We start from the raw sequence: 21,989 nt of genomic DNA on the forward strand, positions 1-21,989 counted from the left end.
AACTGTGCTGATTCACCTCTGTGGTTTCATTTCCAGGCCCTGTGGGGATGGCAGCAGCTGCTGCTGTGGCAACGGGTAAGAAACGGAAGCGACCACACGTTTTTGAATCCAACCCATCCATCCGTAAGAGGCAGCAGACGCGTTTGCTACGGTAAGGACTCCTCCTGTACTCAGGCCTTGGGCTGTCTCCTCCGTCCCTTCCCAGTGCTATTTGTGTGCTGCCCAGAGTCTGTTCAGCTCAAGGAGTTGTGGGGCATCATTTCTGGAGCCCACAAGCAGTGTTTTAATTTTCAGGAATGGGTCAAAGTGTTGCTTTGGTTCAATCTGTTGCAGTAATGTTGCCTTCCAAGGCCTTTCCAGTGACTTCACAGCTGTCCTGAGAGCTACAGCCACATTCCAGCTCTGAGGATGTATCTACCAAGTGATGAATGCCCATGTTTTTTTGCGTTGTGACATGATCCTTCAGAGTGTTCTGAGAATCTCTGTCTACCTGATAGCCACCAAGAAGCTCTGCTGCTGTAGGGCTTTCTGCAGACCTGTGATGAACACTGAACATTGCTGCCTTTTAGAACATTTTGGAACACACCAGTTTTTGCTTTTGGAACTGTTCTGACCTCAGTTAGATTGCATTAAAGAAGTTGGGATGTTTGTCACCCTGTGCTGCTTGCTGACTTCATCTTGCTCACACAGTTCATGTGCTGAGGCAGTGAATCCAGTGTCACCTTTTCTTCCCTCTGCTTCAAACTCATGTAGAATTGGTGAGAAACTAAGCTGGTTTCTTTACATTGTATTTATTCACCTGTTAAGTCCTGTAACACCCTTTGCGTGTGACCAAGGTGGAAAGAAATGGAGCAGGTTTGGTGTTAAACAGTGCTTCCTGGGAGTAGGCTCCTTTTATAGCCTCATTCCGTTTTTCCCTCCTCCCTGTGACTCAGCCACATGTTTGCAGCATTTGTGAAGAGCAGATTTCTTTCTCCCTTGACATGTGAACAACATAATTTAAAAGAAACTCCTCTGTGAAGGAACTGATTTTCCTTTCCTGCAGCTGCTTTGTTTTATGACATGTAAAATACTGACAAAATGCATTATTTTTGTACCTCTGATCAATTTAACACCTCTAAGTGGCAGCATGCATCAAGTGGGAAGCTGGTTTCTGATTCTGGGATCTCTACACAGCTACTAGTGGTGGTGGTGCTTTTTGGCACTGTGCTGCCATCAGCAGGTTCCAAAATGAACAGGGCAGATCCTAAAGTGTTCTTTTATGGCTGTGCTCAGGTTACGCAGTGGTACTGCTACTCCTCTTTTGCTTAATGAGATTCTGCCGAAGTTTCTGACGCATTTTCTTGTGTTGCTTGGAAGTTAGTAGGAGGAGGAAGGTCTATGATGGCACATTTTCTTCCTACAGAGAGCTCATTCCAAGGGGACTTGCTGATGGGGCAGGTGCATGTGGGCTCCCCGTGCTTTGCTGGTGCAACACTTCTGGCTCTTGCCTCGTTGCAGAGCTGTCAGCTGAATGCCAACAGTTCTGGTTTGGGTACCAGAGATTTGCAATGTGATGCTACGAGCCCAAATGTAAAATAAGCTGTGTTATCTGAAATATTGTTGAAATAGTCAAATTCTTCTCCTTACCAGTTCTGTATCCTAGTACTCTTGGCCAATGACAGAATTAAGGACAGCAGGAGATGCAAATTAGCTTTGCTGCTCTGTTGATTTCTCTTTCCATTGTGCATCAATGGGGGAGAAAAAAATGGAGAATAGCTGATATTTGAGCTGCTGTGTGACTGAGGGGAGCACAGCAGGGAAGCACTGTGTGGCCGATCTGACAGCTGGGGCTCTGCTGCTCACCTGGTTTGTGAATGGGATGCATCCAAAAAGGAAGCTGACAATGGGAAGGGTCGTGTTTCTGCAGGGTTCTCAGCTGACACCTGTTCACTGGTTCTGTTTCAGGAAGCTCCGTGCCACGCTGGATGAGTACACCACCAGAGTGGGGCAGCAAGCCATCGTCCTGTGTATCTCACCATCCAAACCCAACCCCGTCTTCAAAGTTTTTGGAGCTGCACCCTTGGAGAATGTGGTAGGTATCTCTAGAAAAAAGCCATACAATAAATTGCAGGTTTAATTCTGGCTCAGAGCAGCCTTGTGAGCCTGGCAGTGATCTGAAGGTCATATTTAAGGCCCGGGAAATAGGGGTTCAGTGTATAAACGTGAGTTGAGCACTGAGTTCCTGTCTTCTCTGCGTAGTTTTTGATTGTCCAGCACAGTTCCCCAGGGCTAATAGCCTCAATTAAGAGTGCAGGGTGACGATGGATGTCTTTGAGCACAGCATGCTCCTTGCCACAGACCTGCCAGCAAATGGAGCAGATCCTGACTATGATAAGTCTGACTTCTGAACTTAACTTTGATCCCACAAATCCTTCCACTTGGTGATGTTACCCAGCGTTTCATCATCATCCTTCGATGCAGCCAAGCCTTTGGGGCCTGCAGGTGTTTTTGCATGGAATTGTTTGCTCTTTCATCTCCCCAGCACCCTGGGGAAGGCGACAGGCCCTGCTGCTCACCTCTCCTCTCCTGGTGCTCCTCACTTTGTTTACCTGAGCTTAACAATTCCCCACAGGTACGCAAGTACAAGAGCATGATTCTCGAAGACCTGGAGTCAGCGCTGGCAGAGCACGCTCCTGCACCTCAGGAGGTTAACTCAGAGTTACCACCCCTCACCATTGATGGCATTCCAGTCTCAGTGGACAAGATGACCCAGGTAAGCACAAGCATGGTAGAAATTCAGCAGAACCAGGGAGAGATGTGGCATCCTACAGTCGCATCCTGTTATTCTGCACCGGAGTTTATGTCTGCATCTCCAGAGGTCTCTTCTTTCTTTCCCATGGGATGTGACAGCTCTAGTTAGATGTGAAGCTTTGTTATTGCTGCTTATTTTCTGCATGTAGCAACAGCAGAGTTGTTTCTCAGAGCTTGAGGCTGTAGGGAGCACCCCTTTTCACAGAAGAATGGCCTGGGCTGGAAGAGACCTCAAGGTCCAATATTATCCCCACCACAGGCAAGGCCACCAACCTCCACATTTAATACCAGCCCAGGCTGCCCAGGGCCCCATCCAACCTGGCCTTGAGCACCTCTGGGGATAGATGGGGCATCCACAGCCTCTCTGGGCAGCTGTTCCAGCACCTCACCACTCTCATAGTTAATAACTTCCCCCTGGTATCCAGCCTAAATCTTCCCTCCTTGAACTTCAAACCATTTCCCCTTCTCTTGCCATTATCTACCCTCTCAAGGAGTTGACTCCCCTCTTTGTGCTGTTTTTCTGACCTCCCATACACCATGAACAGGGGCAGCACTTGGTCCTGCACACTACAGTGATTTTTGAGCCCTGAGGTCAGGGAGGTGGCTTCTGCTGCACCATTTTGGCTGTTTCTTGCGTGTTCTAGATAGTCCCCTCATTTTTCTGCTGGAACAGAGCAGGGCTTGCCAATTATTTAAGGCCACATCAAACCTTGGGTGAGATACTGATGGAGACTGCCCTGGAGAAATACGGACTTCCCTTCTGTCCAGGCCCAGCCCTTTGCTGACTATTTTTTTTTTAATGATAAAACTGGATATTAAAAATTTTAACATCAGGAGTTAAGTTTTCTCTGCTTCTCTTCCAGTGAAGCAACCTTTCCTCCAATGATCTATGAGAAAAATATTATTACTTCTCATGTTAGGCTAAAAATGAGGTTTTTCCTTCCAAGCATGACATGTCCTTAGCCTTCAGGAAACTCTGCACAAAGATTTAGACAAACCAAGGTGCCTCTGATGTTTGCTTGCTTCCCCCCACCCAACACTGAGTGTTCTATCCTTCTTTTGGCTCAGTTAAAGGAGAAATGCTTTTACTTCCTTTCTTCCTCCTTCATGTTTTGCAGGGAAAAACTGTGCCAACTGCTGATGCAACAGCACAGCAACATAGGGCTGCTTAACGCTGCATGAAAGAACTTGAGCTGTGGTAAAACAAGTCTTGTGTTAGGAGTAACTCTCCTTTTTTCAGTGCAACATGATCACTCAGAATAGCTTTATGAAGGTTTCTCCCAAGCTGTGGACAGTCTGTGCTTTTCACATCCAGTACTGCAGTGCTTTACGTGTGTATTATGGGCTGGTACTGAAGTCCAGCCCTTCTCCTGAGACTCTGGAGTCAACATTCAATTTCAGTTTCCCTGCATATCACACAGGGATGACATATTGTAGGTGTTCTCTTAAAATTTTAGAGCTCTGAATACCACGAGGCCATCTGAGGACAAAACTGACTGCACTGCAGCCTCCTGAGTGGATTTTCACAACCCAGGAGGTGTTCCTCCTTGCAGAATATTCAGGGAGTAAATATGGTACATGTGATGGTTATGAGGTAATTCCATTCCTGAAGGAGTCCAGCTGCCATACAGTTCTTGCCAGACCCTTAAATAGAAGCACAAAGCAGATGTGTTGAATACGACGAGGCTGCTGTCATTTTTGTGCCTCAGTGGCTCAGAATACATTACTTTGAGAGAGTGGATGATAACAGCTAAATCACTGCAACATGTTGCATGGCTGGAGATGCTGTTGCTTTCTGTAAGAATTCTGATTCCCAGAGCTGCTGGTACAACTCCATTCACTGTTAGCAGCTAGAGAGCTATTTGACAGCACAAAACTCTATGGAAACACGAAGCCTTGTGGAGACCCCAAATATTTGTAAGTACAAATGGAGCAGCACCATGAAGAGGTGTGCCTATGGGAGCTGCAGGTGCCTGCAGGCAGGTGGTAGAGATGTCATCTCCTCAACAGGGAGAGTGAAAATCTCTCTCCTTTTAATTGCTCTGCTTCCTTGTTGGTCTGGAGGGAAATAAAGGCTGAGCAGGGCTGCTCTGAGCAAAGAGCATCACTCACCTCATCTGTGCAGAAGATAGGAATGGCTCTGCTAAGCTGGTGCTCTATGCCAGAGCTGTACATGTGCTATGGAGAAATGCCTGGTTCTGCTGTCCTGAATTGGGCTCCTGCAGCTGGGATGCTCCATAGTCCCACAGCTCCCTGCTTGGAGCACCTTATAAAAACCTTGATGCATGTCTTGCTTTTCAATCTGTATGTTAAAAGTAAAATGGTCTAAAATTAGCTGTTGAAAAACAGCTGCAGTTCCTTCTTTGCCCTCTTCTACTCTCAGGAGCCCCATGTGCTGCTTTTTGGAGATATGTGGGGCCAAGAGAAGACTCCCAGCCATAGGTTTTTTGCCCTCTGGAAGCCTCATCAGGGCATTAACCTTAAGCCCTGGATGCTCCTCACACAGGACCCCTTGTTCCCAGCTCTTGTCCATGCTGTATACTGTTGCAGATGATAGAAATGAGGTTAGTTTGCTTCCATTGATACTTGGACTACATCTTCAGTGGTCCCTTCCAACCCCTGTAATTCTCTGATCATGTTTAGTACTAAAACTGAGAAGACCGAAGGGTGTCAAGGAGACATTTCTTAGGATTCCTCTCAAGTTTTCAATGCTGGAGGTTATAAAAGCCTTTCCCAGAGCTGACACCAGGGTGAGCTGTGGTCTTTTTGGGAAGGGCTTTGCTTTTTTGGAGGATGTTTCACAGATGGAGGCTGCAGAACGTGGCTTCCATAGATCCTGCTGGCTGCACCCCTGGAAATGTGGAGTCTTTGTCTCGGAAGTGCTGGGGTGAGGTCTCGTTATGGTACTAATTAGAGCCATCCTAGTGCTGGAGCAGCTGATTGTCTCCCTGGTGGATTAAAGGCAAGCCCTCCTAACAAGTGCCTCGAGCTGCTGAACTCCCCAGGATGAGTAATTAATCCATCTGTTAACAAGGAACATGGCTTGCAGATAACAGTTGTGGGAAGGAGCTTTTAACTATTTTTGCACCAGGCAACCCATTGCACTTAGCAGGTGTGCAATGCATTGAGCTGTGTGCTTAGAGAAGTTGTTTGGGTTTTTTCCCTTTTCATCAAAGTACGCTTAAATTTTTCTTGTTAAATAAGCTCAGAGCCCATATTGGTTCTTGTGGCTGGACTCTTTCTGCTCTGTGTTCCTGCAAAACTCATGGAACGACAGTGGAACCCAATGGAAGGGGACCCATAGGGTTCATAGAGTCCATCTCTTGGCTCCCACAGACTCTTGCTGGTGTGCAGGAGGCAGCATCTGAATGAACTGGCTTACAGTTTCAAGCCAACAATACCCAGGCTGGAACCAGGGCTGTGATTGGGATGGATGGGAGAAACCCCTCTGCTATGGCAGAATGTATGAGAAACCCTCCAGGAGTGTCAAAAGTACTATCAGGGACACTGTCACACCAGGAATATTTTATTGTTGTTGATTTTTCCTGCATTACTCTGACTTTTCTCTCTTTGTGATAGTTCTTGAACCTTAAGGTGTGTTGATGCAGTGTGTTAATACAGCGCATGTCTTGCCTTATTGATCTAGTTGGCTTAATTTTGGTTTTTCTCTTCCATATTTTGTCTCTAAGCTCTTCTCTGCTGAGACCTGGGAGAAGGTGATGAAGTTTTGTATGTTTTCATTGGGCATTCAGGTCTTGGCCTGGGGCATTCAGGTCTTCTCCAGCCCATAGTTCCATCGGGATGGAAACAAAATGCCATGACATTGTGCTACCAGATGATAGGAGTTGCTAAAAACCTTCTGATATGTTTTTGTTCCAGGCACAGCTGCGAGCATTCATCCCAGAGATGCTGAAGTATTCCACGGGTCGTGGGAAGCCAGGCTGGGGCAAGGAGAGCTGCAAGCCCATTTGGTGGCCTGAGGACATTCCCTGGGCCAACGTCCGAAGTGATGTGCGCACAGAGGAGCAGAAGCAGCGGGTGCGTGGCTGTGTGTCTGCTTTCATGTTGGGCCAGGGCCACTCTGCTTTCCAAACATGCACTTTGTTTGCTAGTAGTGTCTTTTTTTGTCATGGCATCACAAAGCCCTTGAAGGGTCACTGTTCCATCTTGAGAAGGAGGGATCTCTACATCGAGGGATGTGCTCAAAGATATGGAGCCAGGAATAAAGAGATAGCAGGTGAAAAGGTCTTTGGGGGTATCACAGCAACAGATCCTGTGTGCAGGTGATGTTTTTACCAACCTGCTGCTGTCAAAGAAAGCTACTAGGGTATGCATATCTGTAGACTGGTTGGGTGAGGATGAATGTCTGGAAATGGAAGTTGGGAGTGATTTTCAACCTGGTGGCCTCGTTCCATTAATTAAGATTCCTTGATAGGTAGAGAAACAGCTTCAGTTGAGGAATATGCCCTTTCCCCTGGCTAAAGGAGCTCGTTATGTGTCTGTACACAGAAATGTAACAGCTCAGGGTGATTTCTGAATCTTGGGGATGAAGGAAGAGTGATTAAGTACCAGAAACTTTCTGTTTCTTTCAGAATTTATTGAAAAACACCCACCAAGGAAAGCGTGCAAAAGCAATAACAGCACTGCACACACTGACACACTGGGTCAGAAAAGATTTTCACATTGATTCTTCACTCCTTGTGATCCTGGCAGGTGTCGTGGACCCAAGCACTGCGGACTATCGTGAAGAACTGCTACAAACAGCATGGGCGCGAAGACCTGCTCTACGCATTCGAGGATCAGCAGACACAGCAACAGACCACAACCACACACAGTATAGCACACCTGGTACCCTCACAGACAGTGGTACAAACCTTCAGTAACCCTGATGGCACCGTGTCCCTCATCCAGGTGAGTGAAATACTCAACCTCCCTGCCCTGCTGGCCATGCTCTGTGCAGTGAACCCCAGGAAACCATTGACCTTCTTGGCTACTGGGGCACACTGCTGGCTCACAGTTAAATGTTGATCAACCACTGGTCAACTGTTAGCCAACACTGACTTTTTTGGCCACCAAGTAAACCTTTGGTCAACCATTGGCTGGGTAGGACACCACTGGCCTTCTTGGACATCAGGGCACACTTCTGGCTCATGCTAAACCTTTGGTCAACTGTTGGCCAACCAAGACACCATCAGACTTTTGGATCACAAGGGCACACTGCTTGATCATCATGGTAAAGCTGTTGGCCACCATTGGCTTTCTTGGCCCCTGGGGCACACTGCTTAAGCTCAAAGAAGCAGCTCTGTCCTCTATCTTTCTCACTCCCATCCTTTGCTTTCTTGTTGTAGCAGCTCAGATGCATCTGCAGCTGTATGACTGAGAAGTCCAGGGATCCAAACCTGGGTTTCACTCATAAACAGATGCACAATTAATTAGGTGACCACACAACACCTATAGTGACCTTAGGATGGAGGCACGGGAAGAAAGATGGTGGGCATTGACTTTCTGGCCTTTCAAAGTTGAGTTCTCCTTATGAACAAAGCTGCACACCTTCCAGATTTTGTCTTTTCCCAGCTGTTAAATGGGGAAAATATGGTAATTTCCAAAGCCAGTGGATGAACTAACATCTGCCAAGTACCTGGAGAAGAGTGATAAGCAATGTTACAAATGATAGCTGATAATCAGGGTTGTTTTTTACATGACTTCCATGCAGTGGTGGGAGAAGCGCAACTCCACCTACACACTGTAATATTCTCTATGGATGCAACACCTCGTCGTCTGAGAACATCTGAGTGTCCCTTTACTTTTCCCTTTGCTCTGCCATATTCCTTCAGCTGCATCTTGTTGAATTCCATAGGTTGGCACTGGTGCCACAGTTGCCACACTGGCCGACGCCTCTGAGCTGCCTACCACAGTTACCGTTGCACAAGTCAATTACTCTGCAGTGGCTGATGGAGAGGTAAGGATCTGGGTTGTGCACATTAATGTTTTCTGCCACTCAGTAGTCACAAAACAGCAAGCCTTGCTTCCCCACTCTGCAGTTAAAATACATGTGAGCACACAACAGTGTGAGATTTCATATAGAAAGTGTTGAAGCATTTGGACTCAGAATTATACAAATGCAATTATGGCTTGAATATATATTAATAATATGAATTTTAAACATTTTAAAATATATTCCGTGTGTAATTAATCTTGTGAGATCTCCTGTAGCAGATAGAATCATTGAACAACCTGAGCTGGGAATGATCCATAAGAGTTATTGTGTCTGATGAATCATAGAGTTGAAAGGGATCCATAAGCATCTTCAAGGACCAGCTTCTAGTGACTTAATGAATGATGCAAATGCACGTTCATCTATTTGTGCTGGGTGACTTCTATGTGCTCTCTGGATGCTGATGGCTGCTTTGTCAGCTCTGGGTTAGGATTCTTTGGCTGCTGATCTCTGGACAAAATGAGAATTGATTGTTTTCTGCAGCTTTTGGGATGATTTGCAGGTTACGTTATGGAGAGAACTGTTTAAATGCGTATTAATGTTGAGACAACGTAAGGAACCAGGATTTCTGACAGGGGAAGGTCTGGTTTGCTCTGTATAGATGGAGCTTTCCTGGCGACAGGTGGCAGCACAGAACAGCTTTGTTCTGAACAAGACCCTATTTCCATCCCAGAAGCAGAGGGAAACAGCCTCTGGCTGTGACCTTGAAGTACTTCAGAGCTGGTTGGAGGGTTTTCAGCACCAGCTTTATCTCTTGAGATCTGGAAGAAAGCTACAATAGAAACAGAAGGAGCACAGGCATCTGGTTCCTAATTGAGGGAATTTTCTTCATCACCTGCTAAGGCATCTTTATTAGTGTGTTCAAAGCTGCTGGTGACCTGAAATGTTTATGGATGAGAGTAGAGATGGGGAAGGAAAAAGTTCTTGGTAGAAGTGCCAGCTGATGGGCTTTTATCTGTCACTTCTCAGTCATTTGATCCAATTCTTATTCCGTGTTCACATCTTAGTGAGTTTTGTGGCCATACACTCATATTGTGGAGTTCCAAGTAGAGAAGGAATTATGGCCAAGCGGAAAATGAGTAACTGAGACTGGATGAACTCGAAGTAATGTGAAACCTATCAATGCAAAAGGAAATAGGGGAATTAAGTACCTGAAATAGATGAACAGAATATACTCCATTTGCTGTTTTCTTTTTTAAGTGCATCACTGCAGCAAAACAAAGTCCCAGCTGCAAGCTCAAGCGGGGTTGTGCCAGGTGCTGACATAGGAACCCATTTATGGCTGGGAGATGGCTGTAGGGTCCACAGTCTCACTTGGACCACGGTCCTTCTCCTCTGATGCTCTTTTTGCCCTGTTGACATCTTTGGGAGAGTCAGAATTCTGCAAACACCTCTTGGAGTCATTGGGCTCCTTTGTTTTGGGAGGCAACCACCCATTGATTGGATGACACCCAATCCAAAGATCTTCCTCTCTGTTTTTCCCCATAGGTAGAGCAGAACTGGGCAACGCTACAGGGGGGTGAGATGACCATCCAGACAACGCAGGCATCGGAGGCCACGCAGGCGGTAGCATCGTTAGCAGAAGCAGCAGTGGCAGCATCTCAGGAGATGCAGCAAGGAGCAACTGTTACCATGGCACTTAACAGGTATGTGTGTACTTCTAGGTTTTCACCCCATGGTAAAGAGCCCCAGCAAAGGCTTTTTCCTTAGCAAGCTCCAGGTTCATCCTGTGCCCAGGTGTCTGCGTGATGGTTCTTAGTTTCCACTGTAACTGAAGCATGCTGGATGGAAATTTCCTGCAAGAGGAAAAGATGGCTGTAACTGTACCCTCTACATGATCTGATTTGTACAGCAAGGGTCCAGTTACAGCACTGAGCTTGCTAATGAAGAGTCATAATGTCCTAACAGTGCCTGTCAAGGCACAAATCCACGAGGTCCAAAACACTGCTATGTGTGTGTGGATTGTCAGTTACCAAAGCAGCCACCTTGATCCTGGGAGCAATCAATGGTGTGCTTCCAAATGCTCTCAGTATTTAAGCAAGCTTAAAAACAGGAGGGAGAGTGATGTGTTTTACGTGGGCAGACAGTGATAGCGAAATGGCTTTAAACTAGAAGAGGGGAAATTTACTCAGAGGCAGAGAGACCCTGGTACTGATGACTAGAGAACTTGTGGATACCTCATTGCTGGATGGGGCCCTGGGCAGCTTGAGCTGGTGGGAGCCTCCAGTCCATTGCAGGAGTGGGGCTGGGGTTGCTTTGGGGTCTCTTCCAACCCAACCCAACACCACCCTTTGGTCTGTGATCTTCAGGATCTTTTCCAACCGAAGCCATTTGATGACCTTTAAAGTTCCTTCCACCCCAAGATGTTCTATGGCTCTGGGATCCTTGAGAGACCTTCTAACCCAACCATAACATGATTCAAAAAAAATTGCTGTTGAATCACAAACATTCTGTAGAATCATAGAATCATTAAGGTTGGAAAAGACAACAAACATCAAGTCCAACCATCTGGCCATTACCATCATGCTTGCTAACCAAGTCCCTCATTTCTGGTAATATCTGACATAACAGCTGCCCAACAAGACCAAGGTGGTAGTTTTTTGGACAGGATGTTCTGGAAGCAAGACATATATATAAAAATGGGCTTCAAAAGGGATTAGAAAAATCAAACCTGATGGTCCAGGTTTGTGGTCTGTGCTGTCAGAAATCAATGCAGTGCTGACTGCTGGAAGCTGAGAGGGTGTAGGAAGGGATGGATCGTATATGGATCCTAAATATCTGATACTGGCTGCTCTCACTGCAGGATTGCTGCATTAGAAGGGCCTTTGGCATGACCTCGTTTGTACAAAGAAACTCAAGCACACCATGCTTAGCTACCAATCACTCATTAAAAAGAATTATTAAACCATGTGACTGGGGAGAAGCACTTTATCTTAGCTAAATAGAGAGTTGCTGATGTGTTTCTAGTGGTGGTTAAGCTCTGGGCAAGGTAAAATCAGTCATGAAGGTGGAGCTGTAAAATCTGGAGAGATTTAGTGACAAAAAAATGAGTTTTATGCCCAGAACCAGAGTCAGGAGGGAGCAGAGCTGTGTGAGGGAACATCCTTGGATTGTCCAAAAGCTTTTTGTAAAGCCCAGACAAAGGGATGGATATTCTGGTAGGCAAGCTGTGAAAAAGCCAATGGAAGCAGCTTATTGCCACGTATTCCTCTTCAACTGTAGATTTCCCATTCTGAATAACTTCAGCTGGCTGTGATAAGGATCCCTGCTTGCTGTGTTTGTTCCACTGACACACAGTGCCTGGTGAAAATGGATCCTGCTGGAACAAGTGAGGTTGGTTTGCCTTTCTTCCTAAATCTCCTCTCTCTTCTCCCATGCAGTGAAGCAGCTGCCCACGCCGTAGCCACGCTGGCTGAAGCCACTCTTCAAGGTGGAGGGCAGATTGTCCTGTCTGGTGAAACCGCAGCAGCAGTGGGAGCACTCACTGGAGTCCAAGATGCCAATGGTAAGGCGACTGGAAAGCTGTTGCTTTGGTTTTGTTTTAATTTTGTTTTCGTTTTCTCTCTTAGCCATGCTTTTTCCTCTCTGCTTTTCATATCAAGTTGTCCCTAGTGAAAGAGTTCTGTGGGTTATAACTTAAAAGCCTGGAGCTGAATGGTAGTGTTGACCTCTTGTTTGCTCCCTGTAGTGCTGGGGCTTCGCTCTCCTCTTCCTTCAAGGCTCTATGGGAGAAGATTGCTCCCTTTCTCTTTGCCCAGTGCCCAGAACTTGGTCAACACAGCTACTTAATGCTGTAGTAACCTCATCTCCAAAACACTTTGCTGTGGAGTGGCAGCAAATATGACCAAAACTTCATTACCCCCTCATTTCCTTCATTTCTTGAGGCTTTTTTTGCCTGCGTGGTGGCTGCTCTTAAAGCTTTTGTGCTTTGCTGGCAGATGTGTCATCCAGCAGCAGTCAGGTCGCTGCCTTTTGCTTTGTTTTCCATCTTGTCACCACTGCTTAGTTCTAGGAAACCATGCAGTGTCTGTAATGTTTCTTGCTTCTTATCTCAGTGTCACTTCAGCTAAGTCTGGCAACTTCTATAGTGATCCACTACCAGCTCAGCGCGAATGAAATGGAGATGACTTTGGAACACACTGATGGTGTCAATGTTGGTCATTATCCACCTCCTGTATCTCTTTTAACCCAACTTTCTTAGTTCAGAGTTGAAAACTGTGGGTTATTCTGGTGGAATAGAAGGAGGAGCAGCAAAATAAGGATGAGAAGGGTGAAGTTGACCAGATGACCGTCGAACTCAACTTCCAACTCAAATGATTCTGTGATTGTAAGTTGTAAGGGAACGTTGCCTTGAGGTTATTTGGGCTCTAGTTGTCAAATTGTGCAGCCAGGTGGCTCCTTGCTTCATTGCTTTGCATTCTAAGCAGATGTTTTCCTCCATGAGATCTCAAGTTGGCTCCCATCATAATCCTCATCATGTGAGGTACGTGCTCACTGTAAAACATCAACATTTAGCTGAGGAAAGGAGGCCAGGTTGTAACTCACTGTGTTTAGTTTGATGCCTCTTGCAGTTCAGTCAGCCAGCCTGAAGAGGGAGCAGAAATGAAGGGAAAACTCATTCCCAGGAGCAGGGAATGCATTGGATACCGAGAAGGAAGAGTGGAGCTGTGCTGTATTACACTTTGCCATCAATGGAGCACGATGGGCGGAGGTGATGTGTCTGTATAGGAAGAAGAAATACCCCTGGATGCTCAGCCCTAGCAGCTAACCAGATTTGTACAAGCTTGTTATGGTCCTTGAACAATCTGCATTCCAACTCCCTTTGGTTGGCTTTTAAAACACGTTCAATCCAGGATTCCTCTGGATGCTTCCCCCTAAACCTGAGTCACTCACCAGCGTTAATACCACTTTAATGCAAGCTGGGTTGGATGGGTTTTTTTTTGCCTTTTATTTTATTTTTTTTCTAACAGCACTGTTGGAAATCAGATGGGATTTAGAATGCATTAAGGGAAGAGGCTGCAGCTTTCCCTGTGCCCGCAGCCCCACTCCCTCCTCCTTCGATCTGCTCTCCTCCCCAGCAGCATTAAGGGGATGCTCTGTGGGCACAGAGGCCCTGGAAGCGCCGTGCTGGTGGGCTCATCACCTCATCAGCTCATGTATCTCCCTTAGGGATGGAGGAGATGTTGGGTATCTGTTCCTCTGTCTCAAGCTGGGGGTGGAGAGCGGATGCATATCCCGTGGTGCTGAGGATTTTGCTGCCCCAAAGCTTTGGGTGTGAGGGTGAGCATCATCCTGGGCGCCTCCACTTGGCTGTGTGATGCAGTGGGGACCAACAAGGAGATGAGGAGGAGGGATTTGATTCAATCAGTTGCAGGAAGGAGATGGGGATGTGACTCCTAGAGCCGTGGTGGAATGAACCAGCAAATAGCCCTGCTTGCTGCTGCTGGCAGGGTCTTCATTTGCCAACGCTTTCAATTAATGCATCTCCCTGAGAGTGGGGAGTGCTCTCACCTTTCTGTAGGCTCTTTTTGGGGGGATTCTCATCCCTCAACTATAAGTTTTTCCCCATCTTATCAATAAGGAAACTGAGGCATTGGTTGAACACATTTGGTTGCAGTCAGGTAAGGTGCTGCTCCTGATTTTAGCCTCTAGACTTAATTACTCTCTAATTTGTTTTATTCTATCTTAGTATATCTTCCTCATTCACCTGCTGGCTCACAATATTAAGTGACCCAAAATGTACCTGTCTCGGAGTCAGAATGCTGGGAGGGATGACTGCATTCTTTGAGCTGATGATGTTTGCATTGAAAGCGAAGCATTAAAACAACGTAATATCCAAAACAGGTGAATGGGGCTGCAGCAGAAGCTGCCTGCATATTGGAATCGCTCTGCTGAGAGGGAACTGTGCACTCTGGGTGCTTTCAGGGTGTGCTGGGGAAGGAAACCTGATCGGCCCTGGGAGGAGAGCAGACAGAGCCGTCCCCATACTGCAGCCTTTTGTTCAGGATCGATCCGAGCTGAGGTCTGAAAGCTGCTTTGGCTGCAGCATTCCTGATGTCATGCTTCAATATTGATGAAGCTCTGCCCACGTGGGGCTGTGCCACCCCATAAATATAACACCAAGCAGAATCCCTGCCCCAAGGAAGTCAGTGGAACAGCCTCAGTGCGTGGGGTTAACTCTGTTTTGGTGCCATGTACCCCTTTTTGGACACTCTGAGATGAGAGGAGTGTTGTGCTCCAAGCTCCTTTCCCCTTCTCACCCCAAAATTCACCCCCATTTCTCCATAGGGAGATGTGCTTATGTTGGGGGTGAGCCAGGATTATCGTGTTGTGATGAAAGCACACGGAGAGCATTAGGGCTGTGACATCAGCAGTGGGGATTAGCAAGCTCCAAGCAGAAGGAGGGCGTCAGGGCGGGAGCATACCTTGCAATTAGCGTGGGGTAAATGATCCCATAGCAGCATTTAGGGTGACAGGACCTTGCTGCACCGAGCTGGTGATTCCTGCAGCACATTCAATAGCTGGAAGGCTGCTGGCAGCAGTGGGTGCCAGGTGCAAAGCTGTCCCCACCTTCAGCTGAAGGGCAGATGGGAGATGGGAAACCCTCTGCAAAGGGCCCTCTGGGTTAGGTGGTGCAGGAAGGCAGAGGAAGATGCGTGGGGTATAGCCAAGCACTGCGTGTTCTTGTTTGGGATATCCTTGCTTTGGGATGCCTGGGGATAGGGAGGTGCCTCATACTGACCCTTTTTGTGTGAGAAAAAGGATGGGCACAGGCTCAGAGGCTGATCTGCTGCAAATGTCAATCTCCTTTGAATCAATAATAAACAAATTTTCCTGTTAGATTTTCTCCTTTTCAAGGAAAGTGGATCCAAATGAGCAATAACGTTGGCGAAGTGCCGCTGAATGGACTTGAAGGAGAGGGCTGAGCTCTTTGCAGCACCTTCCTGGTGAGAGCAGATGTATATTTTCCAGTGAATTTAACCACAACCTGAAGGAGAAAGGAGGGAGCACAGTTTTGCAGATGGCAGCCAGCAGAGGGATGGTGTCACTGGGAGCTGGATGGGTGAATTCCTGAGCAGAGATAAGGAGAAGTGCTTCCCAGAGGACAAATTCCTTTGCACAAACAAATTACGGTCCTAGTTAAATCCATTGCCATAAGCATCACCACCAGCAGGTTTATCCTCTGCCAAACCCACACAGGTCTCTGTTTGCTTGGAGCCCCCCCAGATCATTGAGACCCGCTGCCTTTGGCACAGCTTAAACCCACCGTGGTGGCCCTGCTGCATTCTGCTGCTGTCCTGCGTCTCTCCTGGGCCCTAATCTTTGCCGTGTGACGTGGGGCTTTGCTTGGACATCTCGGCTGACGATTAGGATTTGTCTGCCCACCAACCAGGGATAAAAATAGTGGCTCAGACATCTCCCTCTTGTGCTGTGCTCAATGCTTCTCCTACCAGCCAGGTTCTCCTACACCAACGTAGGGACCTGGGCTGCTCCCAGCACACGTTTGGTCCCATTTGTCTGAGTTGGAGGCCACGCTGCTGCCTTTGGGGCATTCCTTGGCTTATTGTCAGGACGTATAATAGTGATTTTTGTGTGCAGTTTGTCTCCTTGAGCAGGGATACTCCTATCATTTGATTTCTAGGGAGAAGACGCTTTTATAAGGTGGGCACTGGTGAAGTGCTTTGGTTCTCCTCTTGGCAAAGAGAGGCATGCAAACAAAAGCTGTTTTGGGTTTTGTGGGTCCTTTTTGCTGTTGCTTTCTTCATTTCCTTGTCCCTTAGTGGGCAGTATTGGTGGTAAGTGGGCAGTTGGACTTGGATGATCTTGGAGGTGTTTTCCAACAGTAATGTCTCTGGTATGGGTATGGTGGGGTTGATTTGATGGCTGGACTGGATGCTCTTTTCCATCTGTAATGATTCTGTGATTCCTTTGCACAAATCTCATGTGAAATCTGATTTTTTTTTAGCTCCAAAAGACATTTGAGCTCATTAAGGAGACACAAGGAAATCTTTGGCTTTACCTGTTGCTGTCCCTAAAAGATACCCCAACTCATTCCCTCTGGGGAAAGCCAACTTTGTTAGAGGCAGAGATCTACTGCCAAGTCCTTTACTATTGGGTAGCATTGAACATTTCTTTGCCCCCCGTTGGTTTCAATGAGCTCCCATGCTGCCAATGAACCTGACCCCCATCTCCCAGTGCCTCAATGACCTTCCAGCAGCCCCAGCACTTCCCAGCTCCCCTCCCCTGGTGAGTTCTGACATCCATCCCTGCTATCAGCAGTTGGGACTTACAGGCTCCCCAGCTGTCACTGCCCTGCTTTAAGCACAGGCCATTTACCTTCCACGTGTCCTGAATTAGAGGAAATGGACAGGAGGGCTGGGCCTGTTTAAAAATTAAAGCTGATTACAAGGCATTAACATTACATTTAAAGAAATAGACAGCAGCCCTCCTCTTCGGGCATGGTTGCAATATGTTCCCTTTTGTTCTGGGCTTGGAGAGGAAACAGGGCTGCTATTGACTCTGAGCTGAGCAGGGCTTCTTTAGCTTCTCTTCTCAAATTTACAGCTGTTTGATGCCTTCTGCAGTCTTTAAAGCAGTTCAGCTCTTGCACTTCCTTCCCAGCTTTGTGCTCGTAGCAGAAAGCTGAAACTCTCTGCTCCTATTGAATTCTTATTGGAAAATTCAGATTAGGTGATGCTGTCCATCCATCTGCCTTCTGAACGTGGCATTTGGATGCTCTTATTTGGGGGATCCAATGCATGTGTTCACCCTAGTGCCAAAATGGCATCCTGGACCAACTGGGAAGAAAACTTTATCCTTTCTTTTTATTTATTTGGAGGTTTTTTGGTGTTCATGCAAGAGTTGGAGAGCATGAGTTTGTATTTGGATGGGAAAGGAAAGGCAAGCAGTGCACTTAGCCTGTTTCCCTATATATGTCTTGAGTCTGGATAGACAAACATTTCTTGCTTGGTTTGCCACTCTTCCCAGTGCAGGACCTGGGATGTAAAGTGCTGGAATGGGAGGTGAAGGAGCTCTGCACCTCCTCAGCACTGTGCTACTTTATTTATAGCTCTTGCCCTAAAGGAAAGGGCACGGATGGAGGCAGAACAGCAGCTCTGTGGTGCTGCCTGCTCCTCCTGACCCTTAGCAGATGTCAGTGAGTCATTGTTCCATACATCCTTCTCCATGCCCAGCCTCAACCAGAGGCTCTGTGGGCAGAGCATGATCTCCATGGGGTTATTGCTGCGTTCTCAAACCAGAGCATGGCACCAGGGGAAAGACCACGTGCTGCAATCCCACTTGAGATCCCACCTTTCACCCTTCCTGGAGCAGAGCAATGGCTCATACATTATCCATTGGATATTTTGCATTCTGATCCCAGCTGACCCTGCAGGTTGGGATGAGCAGTGGGTGATGATGCAGAGCACCTTGAACATCACTCAGTGCAGATTTCAGCTTGCATCCTGCTTGGAGCAGCATTCCCTCATCCCCCATCCGCATAGTAACAGGTGAGCGCATTGCCTGTGGCCACGTTGCCAGTTTTCCCCCCTGTAGCAGCCCATTGCTACCCCCACACTATTTATGGGTCTGGGGGAGTGAGTGAGCACTGAGATTACACTGCATCAGGGCAGATGGAGAGGGGCTCCTAATCCCCCCCCCCCTCACCCCTGCGTCCCTGTAATCTGCTGTTTCATGGCAGCAGGGCTCAGTCCTCGCCTTGCTGGCAGGTAGCCCCATGGCTAAGAGGTTAAGGCACCCTTCCCTGCTGGACTTTGGGGTCTGAGTGGATAAATGGAGGCTCGCCTGACTCCAGGGCAGCACTGAGCTCCAGGGTTTAATGTCTGTCAGCGGGCATAGGGTGCAACCTGATCCAAATGGGAAGCTGGCTGACATCCCAGCAAGCTGTCGTAACAGTGCAAGGCATCTTATGAAATGATGTGGGGGTTTGTGAGCCTCCCCCCACCACTGAGCATCCCACTGCAAGGAGCAGTACCCCATAAGCTATACCACAAAGCTGTGGTTTTCCCAAGCACGGCTCTACTGAGCACATCAAAGCATGGTTTGTGGGTCTGTTTGCTTATGAATTCAATAGGTTTGTGCATTACAGCAAAGTTTCTTCCCTGTTCTATTTCTGAGCATGTCTGAAGGATCGTTTTTTGGCCATATTTATCCTCTCTGTCGGTTCTGCATAGCAGGGACTTGTTGCAAAGCCTAAAAGCACAGCCCCATCTGTCTCATGCCTCTGGGGCATAGTAAAGAGCCCCATCCTGAGCTGCTCTCTCACAGCCATGTGCTCATTGCCCACCAGCCCTGCCAGTGGCAGGATGATGGAGATGGAGGGTTTTAATTCACGTCCCCAAGAGGCTGCACTGGAGACCTTCAGACTTCTGTTTTTCCAGATATTTCTGTGTTGGTTTTTTTTTGTCTGAGTGAAACCCATTCCTTGGCTGTGCTGTTCTGGCTTTTTGGGGTTGGGAGGCTGTTTTGTTGCTGCTCCTTTGAGGAAGGATTCACTTACTTCTGCTTTGAGGCTGGCAGTGGGGTGGCGTGAAAGGTTGGCTGGCGGCACTTTGGGTGGTGTTTCCCAAAGGATCAATGGTATGCACAAGAAAGAGGTAAAGCTATCTCTATAGGGAACCTATAGGGCAGAACCATTCCTCTTTGCCCTCTGAGCAGAAGGGAATGCCATGCTTTCCACCTGCAGTTCCCCTGGGAAGTGAATCGAGGGCGGTGCGTTGTCCCCGGCGGCCCCCGTCTCCCAGTGACCTTCTCAGCTCCCGAAGACAGCTTGGCTTTGCTGTAAAGCAGCTCATGTGACAGCAGTAATCCACAGCTCGTCAACAGCTGGGCAGGAAGATTGCAGGGAATCGCCCTATTTTCCTGCACTGCAGCCCTGTGCCAGAGCAGGATGGTGACTTCTGGGCTCCATGTATGTACTCACAGCATTGCAAAGCTTTCCAGGAGCACACGTGCTTCTGTGAGTCAAGGTGAAGCTGCAAAACAAGTTCCAAGACAGGAGAAAAAAAACCAAAACAACAGTTTGGTCTGACATGACTTCCTACAGATCTTTTCCAAAGATGGGGTTGAAGTTGTTCCTCCCACCCCCGTTATATCCTTGGGTTGTATTTATTCTCTACTGTGTATAGATTTCTTTCTGTCTTATGTTTTCTGGTGGTTTACATGGGACCCTTCTGTGCTCTGGGGGGAGGACAGCAGTAGACCCATGGCTGTTGGTCTGTGGTTGACTCTTTGCCATGTGCCCAGCTTGGAGAAGATGGCCTCTAAAAAGGCAGAGAATTTGGCTTAAAGTGAATTGTGGTGTTATTTGTTGCTCACGGATCATAGCAAAGCTTCATTCTTTGTGTTTTCTCCTCCTTGATGTCAGCAATTTACCTCAATTTCTCCGCAAAGGAGAGGTGCTCTGATCAGGTCGGAAGCGTTGTCCCCACATCATCCCTGTTGGTTTCTCCACCAGAAACCACCACCAGTGCCTTTGTGGCGTCGATATGTTGTCCACCAGGACACGGCCTGAGACAATCCCTCATTTCATGTCAGCCCTCAGAAATGGCCATCTGTTCCCACTGCCCTGTGGTAGCTTTGAAGGAGAGCCCTCAGCAGTGAAAGGCTCTCTTCTATTCCCCTGAGCTGCCTCATCTCTTCCCTTCAAAAAGGAAAAAAGAAAGCTCTGTGCTCCCGAGCATTAGGGGGCTCTAATTGGTGTGTGCGTGATAGGGCTGTTGCATTTAAAAGGTGAACGTGGAGCTAATGGAAGCAGTTTTATTGCTGGTGTAAATATAGCATGCTCGACCCCTTTGAAGTCATTGGGATCAGCAGACAGAGGTGTTCATATTCAGTTCTGCAGCATTCAGATCCAACCTGCTGGATGCTTCCTATTGCTCTGACCCCAGGTATGTGATCGTATCCTTGGTTAAATCTTCTTGGAGGACTTTTGTATGGTTTTAGTGCAAAAAAATAAGAGTCTAGGTCAATTTTTCTAAACAGGAGCTAAGTGTGGAGAGATTTGAAGGCTGCAAATTAGTGGTCATATGTGTGGGTTAATGGTTGGACTGGATGATCCTATTGGTCTTTCCAACCTTAATGAGTCTGTGATTGATTCTGTGCAATGAACAAGGATTGGACTTTGCAGGTTCTCCAGCCACCTCCTCCTGCTCTCACTCATTTTGCCTTTCCTGGGAGCTGAGATCAATGGACAGACCATTGTGCTTGGTTCAGCGGGTCCCATCACACCCAGGTTTGCAGCAGGGATGCTTTTGCGGGTCCATTTTGTCTCCAGAACCCATCGTTTTGATCCCATTCGTTGGCCATGAATGTGCACTCTGTTGCAGCAGTGAGGTTCCTGCTGAACGAGTCAGCAAAGCGCTGGGAAAATGGTTTTTAGCTGAAGCCAGAGCCTATCTGGTTACATATCACCTTACTGCAGAACAATAGCTGCTTTATACTCCCATGTGCTAAATGCTCTGTAGTGTATGCTAATGTCCGTGTTCACGTGTGATCTATGGGGCGGCGTGCTAACTTGGGAAACTCATTTAGATCCCAGCCCCTTGTAGCCCTAAAATCACACCGAGCTCCTTTTGGAGACCAATGAAGACTCAATGAATCTTCTCACCGCATGCTCTGGGGACACATAGAAACGCCTCTTTGGCAGCCACTTCTCTTTCATTTCACATCCCTGGTTAGTGGAGAGCATTCTTGGAGGTGGCTGGAGCTTCCCCAGAATGGATTTTCTCCATTCTGTGTTTCTTTTTGGACCTCTCTGGTCCAATTAAGCCATTCATCTCAACGTTTGCCAACTGCACTACAAATACCTGCGAGTATCTCGCTGTGCCTCCCATGTCTGCACATAATATCCTGAATAGAGTCAGAAATATTCAAGTTAGTGTGCTTAATATTGGAGTATTACTTACACGTGGATAATGAATTAAATGTAGGTTGCAAGTGTTTTCCCTACCCAATGCCCCCCATAACTGTAGCATGTATTCAGCCTTTTACACTTGCATTTCATTGTCAGGCATCCTAGCAGCAGACTATTCAGGCTACAAGTGGAGCCTAGCAGAGAGTTTATCAGGTGAGTGGCTTTTCCTGCTGGTAGTTGTGGAATACTGGGACCTGGTTATCACTAGCGTGGCCAACACAGTTGGTTTTGGTTCCTGACACTTGTTTCTTATGGGGCAAAAGGGCT

General features: G+C 47.4%; 1 protein-coding gene across 6 annotated transcripts in view; it reads left to right on the top strand.

Annotated features, from left to right (window-relative positions):
• Positions 1-21,989, top strand: part of NRF1 (nuclear respiratory factor 1) — a 45,065-nt gene that overhangs the window by 14,962 nt on the left and 8,114 nt on the right. For 4 of the 6 annotated variants that reach the window (XM_032447717.1, XM_032447732.1, XM_015855854.2 and 1 more), the window contains 9 exons: positions 37-151; positions 1,948-2,074; positions 2,615-2,755; positions 6,673-6,831; positions 7,507-7,704; positions 8,651-8,752; positions 10,277-10,434; positions 12,169-12,293; positions 21,819-21,875. In XM_032447717.1, the coding sequence (XP_032303608.1) occupies positions 37-151; positions 1,948-2,074; positions 2,615-2,755; positions 6,673-6,831; positions 7,507-7,704; positions 8,651-8,752; positions 10,277-10,434; positions 12,169-12,293; positions 21,819-21,875 (1,182 nt within the window). The remainder of the gene's footprint in view (positions 1-36; positions 152-1,947; positions 2,075-2,614; positions 2,756-6,672; positions 6,832-7,506; positions 7,705-8,650; positions 8,753-10,276; positions 10,435-12,168; positions 12,294-21,818; positions 21,876-21,989) is intronic. The other 2 variants (XM_015856007.1, XM_015855926.2) reach the window with 1 other exon arrangement.

The sequence above is a fragment of the Coturnix japonica genome, chromosome 1 (genome assembly GCF_001577835.2).
Source record: "Coturnix japonica isolate 7356 chromosome 1, Coturnix japonica 2.1, whole genome shotgun sequence".
Classification (NCBI taxonomy): domain Eukaryota; kingdom Metazoa; phylum Chordata; class Aves; order Galliformes; family Phasianidae; genus Coturnix; species Coturnix japonica.